Source organism: Oryctolagus cuniculus, chromosome 7, assembly GCF_964237555.1.
Source record: "Oryctolagus cuniculus chromosome 7, mOryCun1.1, whole genome shotgun sequence".
Taxonomy (NCBI): Eukaryota; Metazoa; Chordata; class Mammalia; order Lagomorpha; family Leporidae; genus Oryctolagus; species Oryctolagus cuniculus.
In genome coordinates, this window is record NC_091438.1 from 32,919,143 (window position 1) to 32,944,166 (window position 25,024).

The window sequence follows — 25,024 nt, forward strand, 5'->3', positions numbered from 1 at the left end:
ACACGTAAATACTGTGCATTATTCTGGAAACAAGGCGGCATCTCAACATGGGCGAACAGCATAATCTGCATTTGCATTTCCTTATTATTATTATTTTGTCATGTTTGGCGCCTACCGGCTCATCTCCTGTAGCACTTACAGCAGCGTGGAATGTTTCACAGTGAACTGCAGGGGCTCCACGGTGCTCACCAACATTAGAACCTAGCACTTCTCTCCCTGGTGTTTTATGATAAAACCCTCCCCCCCCCCCCCCCCCCCGCCTCTAGCAATCATCAGTTCAGGTTTAGATCTATTTACAGACGTTCCTGTTTGAGAGAACATGCGGTGTTTGTCTTTCTGCCCACACCTGTTCATGTGGCCTCTGGCTCTTTGTATCAGGTGTTAGGCTTCTGTTGGAATAACTGTCCTGAATACCGCTTTCACTGCTCTTTGACAATGTAAAAAGCCGTTCAACATCACAATACGATACACCTCCTTGATCCTGCAGCAACCTTTCAAAGACTGTTATTATATAGAAAAAGAAACGGAGGCCTGAGAGTGAAGTTAAGCGCGGGGTCCCAGGATGTGCGCATGAAACGACGCACCCGACAGCGTCTGGGAAGTACCAGCCACGTACTGATCGGCAGCAGGGAGTCCCGTCTCCATCTCCTGCCCCGGGAGGCTCTGTGCGCGTGCGTGGGAGGAACAGCGCCACGGGGCGGAGGAGCGACCACCGTCCCGGAAGTGCCCGAGGTCCCGCCCCCGTCCGCTCTGTCCCCGCCCCCGCCCGCTCCGTTCTCCTAGGCCCCGCCCCTCCGGCCCCGCCCCTCGCCCGCTCTCGCGCCCCGGGTTCTTCGTTCGGTCTCGCCCACCCTCCATGTTCCCCCGAGCCGGCTGGGCAGCTCTCTCTCCTCTTCTCAGCAGCACTCTTCGGCTGGCTCCTGTCGCCGCCGCCATGAGCACTGGTACCTTCGTCGTGTCGCAGCCGCTCAATTACCGCGGCGGGGCCCGCGTGGAGCCGGCGGACTCGTCGGGCACGGAAAAGGCGTTCGAGCCGGCCACGGGTAAGGGGACGGCGTGGGGCGGTGGGCAACGGCGCGGGGCGCAGCCGTGTGCGCTGCAGAGGGAGGGTAACGGGAGCCCCGGCCCCGGCAGCTCGGGGTCGTGGGACAGGCCCGAGCAGAGTCCCACCCGGTTCCGCTGCCGGGTAAGGTCTTGAGCTGCGTGCCTAGGGCTGGGTGTCGAGGGGCACGGAGACTCCAGTCTGCACAGGTCAGGCCCTGCTCGCCGTCCTCCAGGGTTAAAGCAGTGTGTGCATGAATCGGGATTGCTAGAGGAAGACCACCCTCCTGCCTCTAGTGCTTCTCTCCCTGGGTCATTATGCTGCAGTGGACAAATGCAAGTTGTGTATATGTAAGGTGCACAGCGCAGTGTATGGATCTGTGGACACACTATACTGCATGACCACCCTAGTCAGACTAAATCACATACCCGCTGCTTTAACCTACTTTTTTTTTTTTTTCTGTAGTGAGACCATTTAAGGTCTGCCAGGCACTGGATTGGCTCTGGGACCTCGAAGATCACTAGGCAAGAAAGAAGCTTTTTTGGTTTGCTGGGTGTTATGGAGTATTTTAGGGAGGAAGGTGTAGTGTTTTGTGTGAACAAGAAGGCCACGTGACCAGAGCAGTAAAATTGGATTGCAACAGCCGGGGAGAACTTGGGACCCACTGGCTGCACCCAGCCCTGAACAGTGTCTTGTCAGCACTGACCGACAGGGGCCCCGGGGGTCATAGCAGCTGCCCCTTTCCTGTCCCTATGAAGTTGCTCTTTCTGAATTACTTGCAGTGTGTGTATGTGTGTGTGATCTTCAGTCACTGCCTTTACAGACTGGGACTGGCCGTTCAAGTTTGTAACAGAAATTGCATCGGTGAAGTGTCTGTGCAAAAAGCAGAGTGCAGGAGTTCTTGTGAAAAGAAACTGCTGAATTGGCATACTTTGAAAATCCTTGTTGGTGGGGTCTGTTCCAATCCTTAGGATATGGGTCTGGGAAAATCTGATCTTTTCATGTTCTGCCCTAGGACATGGATAGGGAATAACAGTTGGAATAAGAAAAAAAGAAACTCAATTTTCTAGTAGAGAAAACAACTTTCTTGCATTTTGGGATATCTTTTCCTGGTGTTACTGTATATCAACTGAATAATTCATCAGGAATCAGTAATGTGATATAACCTGCACCACAGACAAGGGATTTCAAACGGTTCCTAACCCACCAGATTGATTACCTTCGACTTTGTTTTTGCAGGACTCCGGAGAGTCTTGAGCTATCTTAAGGGTGTTGCAGAATGATTTATAGATATAACTAGTAGTAAACTCAGCCGCAGAGTAGGGCAGGGCAGGGTTCTTAGCCCAAAATCCGTGCTGAGTGTGGGACAGGGAACACGATCGCGCTGGTTCTCTGATGAGGTTAAATACATTTTTCTGAAAAGGGCCTGCAACTCTTCTCGGATTTTTTTTAAAGTAGTAATTACTAAAACTGCCCGAATGGAGAATTTTATTGATACTGTGCTATAAATAGTGTAAATTTGACCTAATTATGTCTTCACAGAAAGCCAGTATTTGAACAATCTCCCACCATTCATTTTGTATTTTATAAGAGAAAAGGTTTGATCAGACTCCTAAAGGGGTCCAGTGCCTGCAAACACAGTTGAGAAATGGCAGGTGTACAAGTAGTCCCTAAGTGAGGCCATATTTGAAAACAGGATGAGCTTCCTAGAATGTTGATACATAGTATTTTATTTATGTATTAAAGTTAGTTTTAAAAAAGTTATTTGAGATGCAGAGAGAGAGCTTCCATCTTCTGGTGTACTTCCCAAATATCCACAACAGAGGGGCTGGGCCCAGTGGGAGCCAGGAACCAGGAACTGATACAGGCCTCCCATGTGGGTGGTAGGGACCCAGCTACTTGAGTCATGACTGCTCTGCTTCCCGGGGTGTGCATTAGCAGGGAGCTAGAATCAGGAGTTGGAGGGCAGGTATCAGCCCAGCCGCTCATCACAACCCCAGGCCAGACCCCTGCCCACAACATTTTACTTTAAATGTGTGCTAACAGCTGGAGAGAAAACTGACTTTCCCTCTTTATAGGCCGAGTGATAGCGACTTTCACGTGCTCTGGAGAAAAGGAAGTAAATTTGGCTGTGGAAAATGCAAAGGCTGCCTTTAAAATATGGAGTAAAAAATCTGGCATGGAGCGCTGCCGAATCCTTTTGGAGGCTGCCAGGATAATGAGGGTATGTGCTGATTTGTTCCTTCCAGAAGGCTCTTCTTCCTGCAGTGCTTTGAGGGCTCTGCGTGGCGATTTGCAGTTAGACTTTGGTGCAACGCAAGGTTACACTGATTTTATGAAACAGAAAATCATTTCCACATGCTCACCTTGGTCTATAAACAAGCTTTCATTCAGTGATTCCCATCCAGATCTTGGCTCCTGGCCATCTCCCTTGGCAGGTTAGGCTTGCTTTGCTTTGCAATATAATGAGCTCTGTGTGGCTTGTCTCCTATTGTCCTTAAACCATGGACCTGTACTTGTTTTATTTTTACCTTTTCTTCCAATGACACTTAAGTCAGCCTTTCTTTTTCAGATTGTTTCTTTTTAAAAGATTTATTTTATTTATTTGAAAGAGTTACAGAGAGAGGTAGAGACAGAGAAAGAGAGGTCTTCCATCCACTGGTTCACTCCCCAGATGGCCGCAATGGCTGTAGCTGTGCCGATCCAAAGCCAGGAGCCAGGAGCTTCTTCCAGGTCTCCCACATGGGTGCAGGGGCCCAAGGACTTGGGCCATCTTTTACTGCTATCCCAGGCCATAGCAGAGAGCTAGATTGGAAGAGGAGCTGCTGGGACTTGAGCTGGTGCCTATATGGGATGCCGGCACTTCAGGCCAGGGCTTTAATCCGCTGTGCCACAGCACCAGCCCCAGTAGTGCCTCTTTTTGACCTAAAGAGAAAAGACTGGGACACCTGAGAAATAGAAGCATGCCTGATCATGGTCCAGGCAACACAAGTTCTAGGCGCAGGACAGCAAGACAGCAGCAGCGCCTCAGAGCACAACTGGGCCCAAGATAAGGTGGCGATGTTACTGTCTCCAGGAAGGCACACACCATGCAGCAGTGACTCTCTTTTAAAAAGGTGGGTGGGGGGGTACTGGTGTTATGGCTCAAAGGGTTAAGCCACCACTTGCGACTCTGGCACCCCATACTAGATAGCAGGTTATAGTCCTGGCTGCTCCACTCCCCACCTAGCTCCCTGCTAACGCACCTGAGAAGGGCAGTGATGATGACCTAAGTACTTGGGTCCCTGCCATCCCATGTGGGGGATTCAGATGGAGTTTCAGGCTCCTGGCTGTTGAGACCATTTGGTGAGTGAACCAGTGAATGGAAGATCTCTTTCTCTACCTCTCTTTCTCTTTGCACTCTGCCTTTCATATAAATTAAATCTTTTTTAAAAGATTTATTTATTTTACTTGAAAGTCACAGATACACAGAAAGAGGAGAGGCAGATAGAGAGAAAGAAAGGGGTCTTCCATCCACAGGTTCACTCCCCAGATGACTGCAATGGCTGGAGCTAAGCCAATCTGAAGCCAGGAACCAGGATCTTCTTTTGGGTCTCCCACATGGGTGCAGGGGCCCAAGGACTTGGGCCATCTTCTACTGCTTTCCCAGGCCATAGCAGAGAGCTGGATTGCAAGTAGAGCAGCCGGGTCTCGAACTGGTGCCCATATGGGATGCCGGCACTGCAGTGGTGGCTTTACCTGCTACACCACAGCGCCAACCTCTACATTAAATCTTTAAAGAAAAAAGAAAAGAGTGCTGTATTTAGACCCTGTAGGAGCAGAGGCACTTCATTCATCCTTTCTGAAGGGCCTTGGCCTATTCAGAAATGGCAATATTTACCTAGGCTTTCCTGACACCCCCCTTTCGAAGGGAGTTCCTGCAGGCAGGGACTGGATGGATCAATAGTCTTTCTCTTAGCAATCAATGTGGAATGAATGACAAAGCCCTGAAAAAATGACCTGGAGGACGGACAGAACACAAACATGGTGATGAGATCCAGCACCAGCCTGCCAAGAAGCTGGTGCCGCAAAAGGCCCCTGCCGAGGAAAAGGGGGGCTGCCTCCACCTCCTCCTCCTCCTCCTCCCATGGGAAACCTGCCTAAGGATGCCAGCCTCACCCCAGCCCCCACTTCCCTGCCCTGCACCTTGGACTTCAGTGGGGGCCTGGCCCACAGCAGGTGATCAGTGGGTTCACGCACACAAAGTGTGTCTCCATGGTGCCAAGCACCCAGCACCAGCCTGAAGGAGTCTCCCCTGCCCTCCCCAGACCCTGTTGCCACCAGAAGAGACTTCTAATCCAGAGCAGGAAACCAGCTTTTGTTGTCCAAGGGAAAAAAAAGAAGAAAGAGAATTGCTATTATGAATCCAATTTAAAATAAACAGAACATACACAAAGGGTGAATCAATCAGTTGATAAGCATGAGTGTTCTCTTGTTGGAACTGATAAGCAGCAGGCTGGCGCTGTGGCACAGTGGGTTAACGCCCTGGCTTGAAGCACTGGCACCCCATATGGACGCTGGTTCTAGTCCCGGCTGCTCCTCTTCTGATCCAGCTCTCTGCTATGGCCTGGGAAAGCAGTAGAAGATAGCTCAAGTCCTTGGGCCCCTGCACCCCTGTGGGAGACCCGGAAGAAGCTCCTGGCTCCTGGCTTCGGATTGGCGCAGCTCTGGCCGTTGCGGCCAGTTGAAGAGTGAACCAGCGGATGGAAGACCTGTCTTGCGCTGCCTCTCCTCTCTCTGTGTAACTCTGACTTTCAAATAAATAAATAAATCTTTAAAAAAAGAAAAAGAACTGATAAGCAGGAAAGCTGACTAAAAGCAAAATGAAATGGAACAGAAACTAACTTCAGCATTTAGCTGCAATACAAGTCTCAGAAAAGGAATGTGAAAATCAACATGAAATACAGGAAAGGACAGTCTGATAGTGAGGTCTGGACATGCTGTATTTCTTTAAAGACCAAAGGCACAAAGTGCTCTGAGTTCTTCATTCCACATTCATTCCACATTTAAGAGGAAAAAGTACTGGGCCAGTGCTTTGGTGCAGCAGGTTAAAGCCGTGGCCTGAAGCGCCAGCATCCCATATGGGCGCTGGCTCGAGTCCCAGCTGCTCTACTTCTGATCCAGCCCTCTGCTATGGCCTGGGAAAGCAGTGGAGAATGGTGCAAGTCCTTGGGCCCCTGCACCTATGTGGGAGACCTGGAAGAAGCGCCTGGCTCCTGGCTTCAGATCGGATGGCACCATTGTGGGCATCTGGGGAGTGAACCAGCGGATGGAAGACCTCTCTCTCTGTCTCTGCCTCTTTCTCTAACTCTTTCAAATAAATAAAATATTTTTTAAAAAAAGAGGAAAAAGTACTGATCCATCCAGTCTCTGCTTTCAACTACTCACTTCTAAAGGGAGGTCAACTGAGTTAGCAATGTCTGTGTTAAAGATTTATTTATTAACTTATTCATTCATTTAGAAGGTGGAAGGAGAGAGGGAGAGGGGAGGAGCAGATGGATTGTCCACCTGCTGGTTTACTTCCCAAATGCCTGCAACAGCCAGGACTGGACCAGGCCCAAGTCAGGAACCTGGAGCTAGATCCAGGTCTCCCCCGTGGGTGGCGGAGACTCACGCACTTGGGCCATCATCCACTGCCTCCCGGCTGCATCAGCAGGAAGTTGTATGGGAAATACAGGAGCCAGGACTTGAACCCAGGCACTCCAGTACAGGATGTGGGCACCCCAAGAGCCTGCTTAAGCCACTGCACCACAACGTCTGTAAACTTCTCTTTTAAACCAGTAATTCACCTTCTGTTTCCGACGTGATATTCACTAACACAACCTTTAAACAATTAACTTGCTTGCCAATATATGGATAACAGAAAGAAAGTACCTAGGAGGATGGCACACATGGAATTTTAAACCAGGCGTAAATTATTCCGCACTCTTAAACCCGTTGAGTGTGATTAACAACAAACAGTTTTTCAGAGGTACAGGAAATCAACCATGAGTAGCTTCAATTGTGTTTTGAGAATGCAAGAGGGAAAGTAGGCCCCAGAAAGGAAGCAAGCGCTAACTCACTAATGAGCCGGAAGCAGTGCTGAGTCAGGACGGCGCGTTCCCAGCACACAGAGACACAAAGCTGACTCTGTGGTCTGCTGCCACAGCAGCTAAGAGTGAGCAGGCAGCAAGTCGCCACCTGTGACCATCACTGCTCAGTCCTGCAGGATTCACCAAGAGAACGGTTTGCTCTTGAAATTTTCTTTTTTAAATCATGCATAGGCAAACAGCTGGGAAATATTCAAGGTTCCAATTATCAGAAAATTTTCAGTTTACTAGCTGGTCTTGGGAAAATGTTCCTGACTTAATCTATCATTTTCCACTCTTACAGAAAACGTTACTTGCTGAAGATTATGAGATCTTCTCCTTAGCCACATAAGGATTCTCAAAAACTGGCCTTGACAAAAATTATAGGGGGAAAAATGGGATTCCTCTCTTCTCCTGAAGTAAAAATGGCCGAGGGAAAAGGGAAAAACAGCATTAATTTTCTCCTTCAGTTACTGCCAGAGCAACCATAAATACAGCAGGCCACATAACAACATACTGCCACAAGCAGATCTTGCAGAGGTGGCTATCTGGCCTCACGCCTAAGCCATGGGTTGGGACCCCCTGCACCCAATATCAGAGTGCCTGGTTCAAGTCTCAGCTCTGCTCCAAGTCCAGCTTCCTGGTAATTCGCATCCTTGTAGGCAACAGCTGATGGCTCAAGCAGTTGGGTTCCTGCACCCACGTGGGAGGCCTGAATGGAGTTCTAGCTTCCAGCTTTGGCCCGGCCCAGCCCCAGTCATTGTAGGTATTGGGGAAGTGAACCAGCAGACAGGAGTTTTCTACGCCATGTGTCCTCCTGTTCTGCCCTTCTCTCCCTCTCACTGTGTGTCAGTCTTTCATATGAAATTTTAAAAAATAATTTGTTTAAGTATATCTTGTGAAATACTTGTTTTGTATTCAACCTTGTTCCTCTTTTATACCACCCTGTTGGGGGCGGCAGTGTGGTATAGCAGGTAAGGCCACCACCTGCAATGCTGGCATCCCATTTGGGCACCAGTTCAAGTCCCGGCTGCTCCACTTCTGATCCAGCTCCCTGTTAATATGCCTGGGAAAGCAGTGGAGGACGGCCCAAGTCCTTGGGCCCCTGCACCCAGGTGGGAGACCCCAAGGAAGCTCCTGGTTTTGTCCTGGTCCATTCCTGCCCGTTGTGGCCATTTGGAGAGTGAACCAGTAGATGGAAGATCTCTCTGTCTCTCTTTCTGCCTCTCCTCTGTAATTTTGACTTTCAAATAAATAAATAAATATATGTAAAGCCACCCTGTTACACAGCATGACTTGACCACGTGTCTGCTGCGATGAGAGATAAGGAGCAAAGGGCAGACCCTTCATCTCTCTGTTTGATCTCAGACTCCTAAGCAGGCCCCAGTGTCTACAGCCATTGAAACACTGGCAAGCCTTGAGCTCCTGAGCGAGGGAAAAAGCCACAAGCTTCAAAACCCAACAGCGTAGCTCTTACACTTACCAGCTACAGGACCTTAGATGAGCTGCTTCACCTTCCTGAGTTTCCTTTCTCATTTGTCAAATAGATAAAATACTGCATCTCAAGATCCTTTAGACAACCAAACACCATTATATACGAAACGTACCTTGCACAGAAGGAAAGAAAGGAGAAAGCAGGGGTGAACTACAACCCCTAAAGTATTGAAAGTCATGAGCACAAGAGGCAAGAGAAAGCAACTGCCGAAAGCTCAGCATGACAGCACGTGCACAGTATGTGGGGAGGGGGCAGTGTATACAGGGCCGAGAGAGCATTACAGCACGTGCACAAGTATGTGGGGGGACAGTGTACACAGGGCCGAGAGAGCATTACAGCACATGCACAGTATGTGGGGGGACAGTGTACACAGGGCCGAGAGAGCATTACAGCACGTGCACAGTATGTGGGGGGACAGTGTACACAGGGCCGAGAGAGCATTACAAACGTGCACAGTATGTGGGGGGACAGTGTACACAGGGCCGAGAGAGCATTACAGCACGTGCACAGTATGTGGGGGGACAGTGTACACAGGGCCGAGAGAGCATTACAGCACATGCACAGTATGTGGGTGGGGACAGTGTACACAGGGCCGAGAGAGCATTACAGCACGTGCACAGTATGTGGGTGGGGACAGTGTACACAGGGCCGAGAGAGCATTACAGCACGTGCACAGTATGTGTGGGGGGGACAGTGTACACAGGGCTGAGAGAGTATTACAGCACATGCACAGTATGTGGGGGGACAGTGTACACAGGGCCGAGAGAGCATTACAGCACATGCACAGTATGTGGGGGGACAGTGTACACAGGGCCGAGAGAGCATTACAGCACGTGCACAGGTATGTGGGGGGACAGTGTACACAGGGCCGAGAGAGCATTACAGCACATGCACAGTATGTGGGGAGGGGGCAGTGTACACAGGGCCGAGAGAGCATTACAGCACGTGCACAGTATGTGGGGGGGCAGTGTACACAGGGCCGAGAGAGTATTACAGCACATGCACAGTATGTGGGGGGACAGTGTACACAGGGCCGAGAGAGTATTACAGCACGTGCACAAGTATGTGGGGGGACAGTGTACACAGGGCCGAGAGAGCATTACAGCACATGCACAGTATGTGGGGGGGCAGTGTACACAGGGCCGAGAGAGCATTACAGCACGTGCACAGTATGTGGGGGGGCAGTGTACACAGGGCCGAGAGCATTACAGCACGTGCACAGTATGTGGGGGGAGAGTGTATTCAGGGCTGAGAGAGCATTACAGCACGTGCACAGTATGTGGGGGGGCAGTGTACACAGGGCCGAGAGCATTACAGCACGTGCACAAGTATGTGGGGGGAGAGTGTATACAAGGCCGAGAGCATTACAGCACGTGCACAAGTATGTGGGGGGACAGTGTACACAGGGCCGAGAGAGCATTACAGCACATGCACAGTATGTGGGGGGACAGTGTACACAGGGCCGAGAGAGCATTACAGCACGTGCACAGTATGTGGGGGGACAGTGTACACAGGGCCGAGAGAGCATTACAAACGTGCACAGTATGTGGGGAGGGGGCAGTGTACACAGGGCTGAGAGAGCATTACAGCACGTGCACAGTATGTGGGGGGGGGCAGTGTACACCGGGCCGAGAGAGCATTACAGCACGTGCACAGTATGTGGGGGGGGGCAGTGTACACAGGGCCGAGAGAGCATTACAGCACGTGCACAAGTATGTGGGGGGACAGTGTATACAGGGCCGAGAGAGCATTACAGCACGTGCACAAGTATGTGGGGGGGGCAGTGTACACAGGGCCGAGAGAGCATTACAGCACGTGCACAAGTATGTGGAGGGACAGTGTACACAGGGCCGAGAGAGCATTACAGCACGTGCACAAGTATGTGGGGGGACAGTGTACACAGGGCCGAGAGAGTATTACAGCACGTGCACAAGTATGTGGGGGGACAGTGTACACAGGGCCGAGAGAGCATTACAGCACGTGCACAGTATGTGGGGGGGGCAGTGTACACAGGGCCGAGAGAGCATTACAGCACGTGCACAGTATGTGGGGGGGGCAGTGTACACAGGGCCGAGAGAGCATTACAGCACGTGCACAAGTATGTGGGGGGGGGCAGTGTACACAGGGCCGAGAGAGCATTACAGCACGTGCACAGTATGTGGGGGAGGGCAGTGTACACAGGGCCGAGAGAGCATTACAGCACGTGCACAAGTATGTGGGGGGGGCAGTGTATACAGGGCCGAGAGAGCATTACAGCACGTGCACAAGTATGTGGGGGGGGCAGTGTACACAGGGCCGAGAGAGCATTACAGCACGTGCACAAGTATGTGGAGGGACAGTGTACACAGGGCCGAGAGCATTACAGCACGTGCACAAGTATGTGGGGGGAGAGTGTATACAGGGCTGAAAGAGCATTACAGCACGTGCACAAGTATGTGGGGGGAGAGTGTATACAGGGCCGAGAGAGCATTACAGCACGTGCACAAGTATGTGGGGGGACAGTGTACACAGGGCCGAGAGAGCATTACAGCACGTGCACAAGTATGTGGGGGGGGGCAGTGTACACAGGGCCGAGAGAGCATTACAGCACGTGCACAAGTATGTGGGGGGAGAGTGTATACAGGGCCGAGAGAGCATTACAGCACGTGCACAGTATGTGGGGGGACAGTGTACACAGGGCCGAGAGAGCATTACAGCACATGCACAGTATGTGGGGGGGCAGTGTACACAGGGCCGAGAGAGCATTACAGCACGTGCACAAGTATGTGGGGGGACAGTGTACACAGGGCTGAGAGAGCATTACAGCACGTGCACAGTATGTGGGGAGGGGGCAGTGTACACAGGGCCGAGAGAGCATTACAGCACATGCACAAGTATGTGGGGGGGGCAGTGTACACAGGGCCGAGAGAGCATTACAGCACGTGCACAAGTATGTGGAGGGACAGTGTACACAGGGCCGAGAGAGCATTACAGCACGTGCACAAGTATGTGGGGGGACAGTGTACACAGGGCCGAGAGAGTATTACAGCACGTGCACAAGTATGTGGGGGGACAGTGTACACAGGGCCGAGAGAGCATTACAGCACGTGCACAAGTATGTGGGGGGACAGTGTACACAGGGCCGAGAGAGCATTACAGCACGTGCACAGTATGTGGGGGGACAGTGTACACAGGGCTGAGAGAGCATTACAGCACGTGCACAAGTATGTGGGGGGGGCAGTGTACACAGGGCCGAGAGAGCATTACAGCACGTGCACAGTATGTGGGGGGGGCAGTGTACACAGGGCCGAGAGAGCATTACAGCACATGCACAGTATGTGGGGGGACAGAGTACACAGGGCCGAGAGAGCATTACAGCACGTGCACAGTATGTGGGGGGACAGTGTACACAGGGCCGAGAGAGCATTACAGCACATGCACAGTATGTGGGGAGGGGGCAGTGTACACAGGGCCGAGAGAGTATTACAGCACATGCACTGTATGTGGGGGGACAGTGTACACAGGGCCGAGAGAGCATTACAGCACATGCACAGTATGTGGGGGGGCAGTGTACACAGGGCCGAGAGCATTACAGCACGTGCACAGTATGTGGGGGGAGAGTGTATTCAGGGCTGAGAGAGCATTACAGCACGTGCACAGTATGTGGGGGGACAGTGTACACAGGGCCGAGAGCATTACAGCACGTGCACAAGTATGTGGGGGGAGAGTGTATACAAGGCCGAGAGCATTACAGCACGTGCACAGTATGTGGGGGGACAGTGTACACAGGGCCGAGAGAGCATTACAGCACATGCACAGTATGTGGGGGGACAGTGTACACAGGGCCGAGAGAGCATTACAGCACATGCACAGTATGTGGGGGGACAGTGTACACAGGGCCGAGAGAGCATTACAGCACGTGCACAGTATGTGGGGGGGGGCAGTGTACACCGGGCCGAGAGAGCATTACAGCACGTGCACAGTATGTGGGGGGGCAGTGTACACAGGGCCGAGAGAGCATTACAGCACGTGCACAAGTATGTGGGGGGACAGTGTATACAGGGCCGAGAGAGCATTACAGCACGTGCACAAGTATGTGGGGGGGGCAGTGTACACAGGGCCGAGAGAGCATTACAGCACGTGCACAAGTATGAGGGGGGACAGTGTACACAGGGCCGAGAGAGTATTACAGCACGTGCACAAGTATGAGGGGGACAGTGTACACAGGGCCGAGAGAGCATTACAGCACATGCACAGTATGTGGGGGGACAGTGTACACAGGGCCGAGAGAGCATTACAGCACATGCACAGTATGTGGGGGGACAGTGTACACAGGGCCGAGAGAGCATTACAGCACGTGCACAGTATGTGGGGGGACAGTGTACACAGGGCCGAGAGAGCATTACAGCACGTGCACAGTATGTGGGGAGAGGGCAGTGTACACAGGGCCGAGAGAGCATTACAGCACGTGCACAGTATGTGGGGGGGCAGTGTACACAGGGCCGAGAGCATTACAGCACGTGCACAGTATGTGGGGGGAGAGTGTATACAGGGCTGAGAGAGCATTACAGCACGTGCACAGTATGTGGGGGGACAGTGTACACAGGGCCGAGAGCATTACAGCACGTGCACAAGTATGTGGGGGGAGAGTGTATACAAGGCCGAGAGCATTACAGCACGTGCACAAGTATGTGGGGGGACAGTGTACACAGGGCCGAGAGAGCATTACAGCACGTGCACAAGTATGTGGGGGGGCAGTGTACACAGGGCCGAGAGAGCATTACAGCACGTGCACAGTATGTGGGGGGGGGCAGTGTACACAGGGCCGAGAGAGCATTACAGCACGTGCACAGTATGTGGGGGGACAGTGTACACAGGGCCGAGAGAGCATTACAGCACGTGCACAGTATGTGGGGGGGGACAGTGTACACAGGGCCGAGAGAGCATTACAGCACGTGCACAAGTATGTGGGGGGACAGTGTACACAGGGCCGAGAGAGCATTACAGCACGTGCACAGTATGTGGGGGGACAGTGTACACAGGGCCGAGAGAGCATTACAGCACGTGCACAGTATGTGGGGGGACAGTGTACACAGGGCCGAGAGAGCATTACAGCACGTGCACAGTATGTGGGGGGGGGCAGTGTACACAGGGCCGAGAGAGCATTACAGCACGTGCACAAGTATGTGGGGGGAGAGTGTATACAGGGCCGAGAGAGCATTACAGCACGTGCACAAGTATGTGGGGGGGGGCAGTGTACACAGGGCCGAGAGAGCATTACAGCACGTGCACAAGTATGTGGAGGGACAGTGTACACAGGGCCGAGAGCATTACAGCACGTGCACAAGTATGTGGGGGGAGAGTGTATACAGGGCTGAGAGAGCATTACAGCACGTGCACAGTATGTGGGGGGGGGGCAGTGTACACAGGGCCGAGAGAGCATTACAGCACGTGCACAAGTATGTGGGGGGAGAGTGTATACAGGGCCGAGAGAGCATTACAGCACGTGCACAGTATGTGGGGGGGCAGTGTACACAGGGCCGAGAGAGCATTACAGCACGTGCACAGTATGTGGGGGGACAGTGTACACAGGGCCGAGAGAGCATTACAGCACGTGCACAGTATGTGGGGGGGGCAGTGTACACAGGGCCGAGAGAGCATTACAGCACGTGCACAGTATGTGGGGGGGGGCAGTGTACACAGGGCCGAGAGAGCATTATAGCACGTGCACAGTATGTGGGGGGACAGTGTACACAGGGCCGAGAGCATTACAGCACGTGCACAAGTATGTGGGGGGGGCAGTGTACACAGGGCCGAGAGCATTACAGCACGTGCACAGTATGTGGGGAGGGGACAGTGTACACAGGGCCGAGAGAGCATTACAGCACGTGCACAAGTATGTGGGGGGGCAGTGTACACAGGGCCGAGAGAGCATTACAGCACGTGCACAGTATGTGGGGGGACAGTGTACACAGGGCCGAGAGAGCATTACAGCACATGCACAGTATGTGGGGGGACAGTGTACACAGGGCCGAGAGAGCATTACAGCATGGGCACAATTATGTGTGTGGGGGGGGCAGTGTACACAGGGCCGAGAGAGCATTACAGCACGTGCACAGTATGTGGGGAGGGGACAGTGTACACAGGGCCGAGAGAGCATTACAGCACGGGCACAATTATGTGGGGGGGGGGCAGTGTACACAGGGCCGAGAGAGCATTACAGCTCGTGCACAGTATGGGGGGAGGGGACAGTGTACACAGGGCCGAGAGAGCATTACAGCACGTGCACGGTATGTGGGGGGGCAGTGTACACAGGGCCGAGAGAGTATTACAGCACGTGCACGGTATGTGGGGGGGCAGTGTACACAGGGCCAAGAGAGCATTACAGCACGTGCACAGTATGTGGGGGGACAGTGTACACAGGGCCGAGAGAGCATTACAGCACGTGCACAAGTATGTGGGGGGACAGTGTACACAGGGCCGAGAGAGCATTACAGCACATGCACAGTATGTGTGGGGGGGACAGTGTACACAGGGCTGAGAGAGTATTACAGCACGTGCACAGTATGTGGGGGGACAGTGTACACAGGGCCGAGAGAGTATTACAGCACATGCACAAGTATGTGGGGGGGCAGTGTACACAGGGCCGAGGGAGGCCAGTAGGGCAGGACAGCGAGGGGCACAGTGTATAGAGAGGGAAGATGAGCCTGAAGAAATAGGGGCCTGGCAGCCAGTCTCAAAAGCTGCACTGGCAATCTACCCGGGGGAGCAGCATAGTCAAACATGCTGTACCTGTAGAGGCATCACTTTGATGGCACCCGACAAGGCAAACTGACCTCGGCCAGGCCCGGAAGCCAGCAGGTAATCCATATACATAATGTTTTCTTTCTTTAAACAGTGCAGTGCTGTCATCGCTTTAAATGATCTTGCCTCTGTTTGTCTTTCTTCTTTCTTTCTTTCTTTCTTTCTTTCTTTCTTTCTTTCTTTCTTTCTTTCTTTCTTTCTTTCTTTCTTTCTTTCTTTCTTTTTCTTTCCTTCTTTCCTTCCTTCTTTCCTTCTTTCTGTCTTTCTTTCGTTCGTTCTTTCTTTCTTTCGTTCGTTCTTTCTTTCTTTCTGTCTGTCTGTCTGTCTGTCTTTCTGTCTTTCTTCAGAACTCCCACAGACTGGTTCACTCCCCAGATGACCGTAACGAGTGGGGCTGGGTTGGTGTTGAAGCCAGGAGTCAGGAATACTCCACATAGACAGCAGAAGCACAATTACTTGAGCCATCATCACTGTCTCCCAGTGTCTGCACTGATGAGAAGCTACAGTCAGGAGCCAGAGCCAGGAACTGGACCCAGGACTCCAGGGTCCTACAGGCTAGGCTAAGTACCCATTTCCTTCCCTTTCCTCGTAAGCCAAATGACAGTTACCAACTGGAAAATGATCGAGCCCCACAGATAAGATCTTTATAATCTTGTAAAAATACCAAAGGGCTCACAGTAAAAATGGGAATGTGTGACTAATAAACATGTAGAAAAGTGAAGATAAATGTTCAGTTCCTCTAGGCACCTAGGGGCTTCCAACTAACATGGAGCAACAGGAATCAGATTTATTTTCCCTTCTTAAATGAAGAAAACCCCAGAGAAAATACGTGAAACAATAGTGTTTCAAACACTAGATATCAATCCGGGAGCTCCGGCAGTGATCCTTGGGAGAGGGAAACTGGTGAGACCAGGCCTGTGATGGCTCCAGCCACAGAGCAACCTACTGCATGCACAGGTAACGTGGCTCTCACATCACCTTGTGGAGACTGGGTTTGGAAAACTAGCGTGCTAGGACACTGATTTGGCTGCTGCCCTGTGCTGTAAGCAATAAGCCATTTTTTTCTCTGATCCAAAGCTTCAAATCTCTCTCTCTCTCTCTTACATACGCATATATGAAGGTATTTATGAGGATATTTCAAATGCTGGTAGAAAAAAATGAACACGTAAGTTTATTTTGGTGCAAAAATATTTTGAAATCCAGGCATGGTTCTTTTTATTTTTATTTATTTTTATTTTCTGACAGGCAGAGTGGACAGTGAGAGAGACAGATAGAAAGGTCTTCCTTTGCCGTTGGTTCACCCTCCAATGGCCGCCGCGGCCGGCGCACCACACTGATCCGACGGCAGGAGCCCAGTACTTATACTGGTCTCCCATGGGGTGCAGGGCCCAAGCACTTGGGCCATCCTCCACTGCACTCCCGGGCCACAGCAGAGAGCTGGCCTGGAAGAGGGGCAACCAGGACAGAATCCGGCGCCCCGACCAGGACTAGAATCCGGTGTGCCAGCGCCGCAAGGCGGAGGATTAGCCTAGTGAGCCGCGGTGCCGGCGGTTTTCTTCATAATGCATACTTTCCATGAACTTTCTTTGTTTTTTAAAAGAGTTCTTTATTTATGTGGAAGGCAGAGTTACAGTGAGAGAGGGAGAGAAGAAGAGAGAGAGTTCTTCACTGTTGATGAACAGTGCCTTGAAGACCCATAGGTGTCAAAGGATCACTCAGCACATGCCGCATGTTCTCTCCCAAACATGTTTTCTCATTTCTCACAATATGGAAAGCTTCTGAGTCTTTGAGTTATATTTTTGTTGCAGTGGAGGATGGCCCAAGTCCTTGGGCCCTGCACCCCATGGGAGACCAGGATAAGTACCTGGCTCCTGCCATCGGATCAGTGGCGGCCATTGGGAGGTGAACCAATGGCAAAAAGGAAGACTTTTCTCTGTCTCTCTCTCTCACTGTCCACTCTCTGTCAGAAAAAAAAAATTCCATATTTATAATTTCCTTCTTTTCTCACTTTACTATAATCGTTTGATATAAGCCAAACTAGAACTTAACGTTTTGATCAGAAAGCTCTTACCTCAAACATCCTATTCACCGCCACAGGTCAACCTTCTACAAAAAAAGATTGATCTTCCACATGCTGGTTCACTCCCCAGATGGCCGAAACAGCCAGGACTGGCCCAGGCCAAATCCAGGAGCCAGGAGCTCCAATCAGATCTCTGATGTGGATGGCAGGGGCCCAAGCATTTGGGCCAGCTTCCGCTGTTCCTAGGTGCAGTAGCACGGAGCTGGATTGGAAATGGAGCAGCCAGGACTCAAACTGGAGCTCACTTGGGATGCCGGCATCGCAGGTGACAGTGCACCAACACTGAACTTTTTGAAGATCCCCTCATACAGATGACTCTTACAAGAGAGGTAACACTCAGATTCTTCGCAGTGTTTGCCTTAACACACACACTCTCATCAAAACTCGATGCAGTCCTCCTACTCAGAGGCATCCAGGAGTCACATTTTGGTATACATTCTTCTGAATTTTCTAACTTCCTGTAATAAGCAACTGGTACTTTTGATTTTTAAAGTGATAAAAAATTTTTTTGTCCTTTTTGAAGAGGAAGAGGAAGAGGAAGAAGACAACTATGCATCTGTAAAATCAATCTGAGCCCCAAAACAGTCTGGGACCAGCACTGTGGTGTTACGGTTAAACCACTGCCTGCAGTGCCTGCATTCCACATGGGTGCTGGTTCAAGTCCCTGCTCCTCCACATCCGATCCAGCTCTCTGCTGATGCACCTGGGTAAGCAGCAGAAGATGGTTCAAATCCTTGGGCCCCTGCACCCACATGGGAGAACCAGAGGAAGCTTCTGTCTCCTTGGTTTGGCCTGGCCCAGGCCTGGCTGTTGAGACCATCTGGGGAGTGAACCAAAGGATGGAAGATCTGTATCTCTCTATTTGCCCCCCTCTCTCTGTAATTCTACCTTTCAAATAAACAAAATAAATATTGAAGGAAGGAAGGAAACAGAGAAACAAGGAAACAGTCTGGGGGCCAGCGCTGTGGCGCAGTGGGTTAAAGCCCTGGCCTGCAGTGCCAACATCCCATATGGGCCAGAACTAGAAACCATGTTTGAAGAGAGCATTGATGAGTGTTGTGCATCAGAAAGTATTAGGAAAGAGTATGCTGTGTTTCTTTGGGAAAATTAAAGTGATGTGATAATTTTGTACATGCTGATTGTGTCTTAGACTGTTGTGTATAATTTCCTAAAGAACTGTTCTCTCTTACCGTATATGCACAAACAGAATGTACATATTTATACACATATACTTATAACAGTCATTTCTCAAAACATTCTTTCAAGATCTAACTGATGTTGAAATGAGGCTGTGTTCTCAAATTGGTTAATTTACTTGAAAGGAAATCTAGGTTGTTTAGTAGTAGGTTTTTGTCTCTCTTCCAAATGTAAAGTGATTATTTCTTTTCATTTAAAGTGAAAGATGTTTATATTTTATATATCTATATATGTTTATATAGATATATACATTTTAGTTTTTAAAGATTTATTTGAGGGGCCAACGCTGTGGTGTAGCGGGTAAAAGCCGCTGTCTACAGTGCCAGCATCCCATACAGGCGCCAGTTCGAGTCCCTGCTGCTCAACTTCCGATCCAGTTCTCTGTTATGGCCTGGGAAAGCAGTACAAGATGGCAGGTCCTTGGACTCCTGCACCCACGTGGGAGACCTGGAAGAAGCTCCTGGCTCCTGGCTTCGGATTGGACCAGCTTTGGCCGTTGTGGCCATTTGGGGAATGAACCAGCAGATGGAAGACCTCTCTTTCTCTCTCTGCTTCTGCCTCTGCCTCTCTCTGCCTTTCAGATAAATAAATAAATCTTTTTTAAAAAAGATTTATTTGAAAGGCAGAGTTAGAGAGAGATCTTCCATCCTACTGGTTCACTCTCCAGATGGCCTCAACAGTCAAAGCTGAGCCAGGTGGAAGTTGGGAGCCAGGAGCTTCTTCCCAGTCTCCCACATGGGGTGCAGGAGTCCAAGGACTTAGGCCATCTTCTGCTGCTTTACCGGGTGTATTAGCAGGGTGTTGGATCAGAAGTGGAGCAGCCAGACTCAAACTGGTTGCCCATATGGGTTGCTGGCATTGCAGGCGGCAGCTTAACCCAGTATGGCATAATGCCGGCCTCAAGCTGTTTTTATTTTTAAAAATTAAGTAATGCATTTTGGTTGATCATTGCATCCATCAAGACATTGTAATATGTCTCTTTTTAATTTAATCTTATTTATTTGAAAGACAGAGTTAACACAGGGAGGTAGAGACTGAGAGGACTTAGATCTGCTTGTTCACTCCCCAGATGGCTGCAACGGCCGGAGCTGAGTCGATCTGAAGCCAGGAGCTTCTTCCAGGTCTCCTACAGGGAGCCCAAGGACTTGGGCTATCAAGTACTGCTTTCCTAGGTCATAGCAGAGAGCTAGATTGGAAGAGGAGCAGCGGGGGACTAGAACTAGTGCCCATATGGGATGCTGGCACTTCAGGCCAGGGCTTTAACCCACTGTGCCACAGCGCCGGCCCCTGTAATATGTCTAAATGTAGTCTCCTGTTTTATCCAAAAGGAAAGAAAGGATGAAATTGCCACCGTGGAGACCATCAACAACGGAAAGTCCATCTTTGAGGCCCGCTGGGACATAGACACCTCCTGGCAGTGCTTGGAGTACTATGCAGGCTTGGCTGCATCCATGGCTGGTAAGTCCTCTCCCAGGCCTCTGAGACCACGTGCAGGAGACAGAGAGCGGGGCCAGGTGGTGAAGGGCAGCGCTCTGGGAATTAAGACAGGCCGGGGCTAAAGTCCCATGTTCATCACTTTCTACGTGAGTGACCCAGGGACTGCTTTCTCTTTTCTTATCTCAGCTGCACATGGGAACCCCAGCCTTCCTGGGTGGTTGTAAGGATTAAATGAGGTATTGCATCTGGAGCATTCAGAGCGGGATCTGAGTGTTAGACCAAGTTGCTGAGAAACCCCAGGAGTGAGCACGTCCTATTTATTAATCTTAACAGATGGTTCTTTGACAGTTTGTGCAGTGGAGAGCTGGTAGGGCCCCGCAAGGCCGTGGCGTTGGTGCTTCGGAGTCTCCCCTTTGTTTTCAGTTCATTCCATCTGAGGGGTTGAGTAGAGGTGCAGTGATTCTTGTGGGAGGTGGCTTGGGCTGGATGGTCGCATGCTTGAAGGGTAGGTAGGTTTCTCTGGATGGAGATGGGGTGACCCCAGTGTTTTGGGAGCAGTGGTGGGGTTGGTTGGCCTGAAGTTCCAGTCAGAGTGGTGTACTTGTGGGATGTCTGTGGACTCTGGGGGCCACAGACCTGCATGCTTCCTCACTTCTCTGTTTTTCCCTTAGGGGAACATATCCAGCTCCCGGGTGGATCCTTCGGTTATACCAGGAGAGAACCCCTTGGGGTGTGTGTGGGAATAGGAGCGTGGAACTACCCCTTTCAGATCGCCTGTTGGAAGTCTGCTCCTGCCTTAGCTTGTGGTAAGAGCAAGTTCTTTCTTCACTGTGAGCCATCAGCTCTGCCCCTCACCTCTCTGTAACACACATTGGAGCCGGGGTGGGGGGTGGGGGGTAGTTTCATTCCCACCCTGCCTTGACCCTCAAGGAGCTTACAGTGCAGGTCCAGTATTTCCATCTTCTACTTATCTAATTTATTTTTGTGTATGAGAAGGGAGACAGTTGATTTTAAACTGAACTAGATTTGTGCTACTTGTCAGTTCTTTTACTTTCTGGACGAGAGTTTCCTCTGTAGGAGCTGCCACTTAGGAGTGTGACTTGAGTTCAGAAGCTGACGACGAGTTCCCGCTTTCTTGGTGTCTCGGGAGAAATGGTGGATGCAGGCTTCTGCCGGGGGAACATTGGCTGATTGACTTTAGAAGTTCCTTACACAGCAGCTGTGGGAGAAGGCATTGCATCTTGGGAAAGCCTATAGTGTTAGAAAGGCAGTGCCCTTAGGACACTCTGTGGAAATGCAGCTTTTGTCCAGTTACCAATGGCCTGTGGATGTTGTAGCGCATTCCTGTTTGAAAGACAGCTGGGATAGAGGAGGAATCGTGCCTGGTTTAAGTCACTGACTGGAGACTCTCATCACATGAACCTTTCTGGTCTTCAGTTTCAGCATTCATTTATTTATTTATTTTTGACAGGCAGAGTTAGAGAGAGAGAGACAGAAAGGTCTTCCTTTTCTGTTGGTCCCCCCCACCGACCCCGCCATGGCCGCTACGGCCAGTGTCACTGCAGCCAGCGCGCTGCGCCAATCCGAACCCAGAAGCCAGAAGCCAGAAGCCAGGTGCTTCCTCCTGGTGTCCAATGCGGGTGCAGGGCCCAAGGTCCTGGGCCATCCTCCACTGCCTTCTCGGGCCACAGCAGAGAGCTGGACTGGAAAAGGAGCAACCGGGACAGAATCTGACGACCCAACTGGGACTAGAATCTGGGGTGCTGGCGCCGCAGGTGGAGGATTAGCCAAGTGAGCCGCAGCGCCGGCCCAGTTTCAGCATTTACAAAGAGACAATCCTGCCGACTTCACTGCTGTTTTATCAGATGAGATAATATGAAGGTGATTCAGAAAGTTCATACAAATGGAATTAAAACAAGTTCATTTTGGTGCAAGAAATTTTTGAAATCCATGCATATGAGAGGTCTTCAAAAAATTCATGAAAAATGTATTTTATGAAAAAAAACTGTGCATGAATTTCAAGATTTTTTTTTAAAAAATTTACTTCAGAGGTAGTGTTAGAGAGAGAGGGAGAAACAGGGAAGAAGATCTTCCTTCCGCTGGTTCACTCCCCAAATGGTTGCAATGGCCAGAGCTAGACCAAACCAAAGCCAGGAGACAGGAACCTCCTCCAAGTCTCCCATGCGGGTGCGGGGGCCCAAGTAGTTGGGCTATCTTCTACTGCTTTCCCAGGCCACAGGCAGAGAGCTGATTTGGAAGAGGAACAACTGGGACATGAGCTGGTACCCAAATGGGATGCTGGCACCTCAGGTGCAGGTCCAGCCTACTACGCCATAGTGCCAGCCCCTTCAAGTTATTTTTGTACCAAAATAAACTTACTGTTCTTAAAAAATATTTGCTCATTTTTTCTTTAAGATTTTTATTTATTCATTTGAGAGGTAGAGAAAGAGACAGAGAGAAAGGTCATCCATTCTCTGTTCGCTCCCCAGAAGGCTACAATGGCCAGAGCTGGGCTGATCTGAAGCCAGGAACCAGAAGCTTCCTCTAGGTCTCCATGCAGGTGCAGGGTCCAAGCACTTGGGCCATCTTCTACTGTTTTCCCAGGCCATAGCAGAGAGCTGGATCAGAAGAGGAGCAACTGGGACATGAACCAACACCCCTATGAGTTGCTGACACCACAGGTGGAGGCTTAGCCTACTGTGCCACAGCACTGGCCCCATATTTACTCATTTTTATTTGGAAGGCAGAACGAGAATGAATGATAGGTATAGATAGATAGATAGATAGATAGATAGATAGATAGATTTTTTTTTTATCCGTTGATTCACTCCCTAGATTCCTGCAACAGTCAAAACCAAGAGCCCAGAATTCCATGTGGGTCTCCTACGTAGGTGGCAGGGACTCAAATACTTAAGTCATCACTGGTATTCTCCAGGGTGTGCATCAGCAGGAATCTGGATTGGGAGCAGAGAGGGATTCTCTCACAGGCAATGCAGGCATCCCAAGTGCTGTCTTAGCTGCTGCGCCAGATGCCTGTAAATGTATCTCTCTCTCTCTTAAATATTTATTTATTATTTTTAAAAAAGATTTATTTATTTATTTGAAAGTCAGAGTTACACATAGAAGGAGAGGCAGAGAGAGAGAGGTCTTCCATCCACTGGTTCACTCCCCAGATGACCGCAATGGCCGGAGCTATGCCGATCCGAAGCCAGGGGCCAGGAGCTGCTTCTGGGTCTCCCATGCTGGTGCAGGGGTCCAAGGACTTGGGCCATTTTCTACTGCTATCCCAGGCCATAGCAGAGAGCTGGATTGGAAGTGGAGCAGCCGGGACATGAACTGGCACCCATATGGGATGCCAGCAGTGCAGGTGGTGGCTTTACCCACTATGCCACAGTGCCAGCCCCTATTTATTTATTATTTGAAAGGCAGAGTTACAGAGAGACAGAGGCAGGGGTGGGGGGGTCTTCCATCTATTGGTTCACTCCCCAAATGGCTGCATTGGCCAGAGCTGGGCCGATCGGGAGCCTGGAGCTTCTTCTGGGTCTCCCATCCAGGTACAGGAGCCCAAGGACTTGGGCCATCTTCTTACTGCTTTCCAAGGCTATAGCAGAGAGCTGGATCAGAAATGGGGCAGCTGAGATTCAAACAGGTGCCGATATGGGATGCTGGTGCTGCAGGTGGCAGCTTTACCCGCTGTGTCACACTGCATCTTTTAATTGCATTTTCCAAAACCATTTTGAAGTATCTTATCTGTGAAAAGGTCTAGACATGTGAGTGTATGGTATTGTGGTTTGAGGCAAATTATAATTTAGGGTCTGTTTGCTGAGAGAAATGAAGGTGGGAAGGCCAGGATACATTTAGTTATTGATAACATTTTTGGTCTAGGATTTGATGGGAGAACAAGAAACAACTGGAATTCTTTTTTTTTTTTTTTAAAGGTTTATTTATTTATTTGAAAGCTAGAGTTACACATTGAAATAGGGAGAGAGAGATGGGGAGAGAAAGAGAGAGCGAGCGAGAAATCTTTCATCTGCTGGTTACTCCCCAAATGGCTGCAATGCCAGGGCTGGGCCAGGGCCGGGCCAGGCTGAAGCCAGGGGCAGGAGCTTGTTCCCAGTGTCTCACATGGGTAGCAGGAGTGCAAGTACTAAGTACATCTTCCGCTGCTTTTTTCAAGAACATTAGCAGGGAGCTGGATTGGAAGTGGAGCAGCTGTCACCCATATGGGATGCAGGTGCCACAGGCGGAGGCTTAACCTACTGGGCCAGCACCGGCCCCTGGAATTGTTCTTGAATCATCCTCTTTACCTATCTTCCAAGGGTCACCAATCCTAAAGTCTTTCCATGTTTGTGTTTTGGGTTTGTGCAGGTAACGCCATGATCTTTAAACCGTCTCCCTTCACCCCTGTGTCTGCATTGCTTCTGGCTGAAATCTATACCGCAGCAGGCGTGCCTCCAGGGCTCTTCAATGTGGTGCAGGGAGGGGCCGCGACAGGCCAGCTTCTGTGTCAGCACCAGGACGTGGCCAAAGTGTCCTTCACTGGCAGTGTGCCCACTGGCTCGAAGGTGAGGAGGGAGCCGGTGTCGGTTAACACTGACAGCAGCCGAGAGGGCCAAGTCAGCCCCACCCAGAATTATCTTGGAAGCTTCTCTTCTGATTTTGCCTCGCTTGTATTGGGAATGGGGCAGCTAAGACCTGAAGCTTCCTGCAAGAGTGGGGAGTGGGTAGGGAGCCCTCAGCGGGTGGTGTGTAGGCTGAGATGGGGAGGAAGCCCTCGTCTCCTCAGTGAGGAGTTGATGTGTTGGAGTGGGCTGGGGCCTGGGCTGCTGCTTGTACTCTTGGGTGACTTAACTTCCTAAGGAAGGGTTCTCGAATTTAGTAAA

The 25,024-nt window shown here is 50.7% G+C and overlaps 1 protein-coding gene across 1 annotated transcript in view; it reads left to right on the plus strand.

Annotated features, from left to right (window-relative positions):
• The first annotated feature begins 783 nt into the window (after positions 1-783).
• ALDH9A1 (aldehyde dehydrogenase 9 family member A1) overlaps positions 784-25,024 on the plus strand; it is a 36,555-nt gene continuing 12,314 nt past the window's right edge. The window contains exons 1-5 of the mRNA XM_051858419.2: positions 784-1,043; positions 3,121-3,266; positions 20,033-20,162; positions 20,813-20,947; positions 24,510-24,706. Of these exons, the coding sequence (XP_051714379.1) occupies positions 857-1,043; positions 3,121-3,266; positions 20,033-20,162; positions 20,813-20,947; positions 24,510-24,706 (795 nt within the window). The 5' untranslated portion in view covers positions 784-856. The remainder of the gene's footprint in view (positions 1,044-3,120; positions 3,267-20,032; positions 20,163-20,812; positions 20,948-24,509; positions 24,707-25,024) is intronic.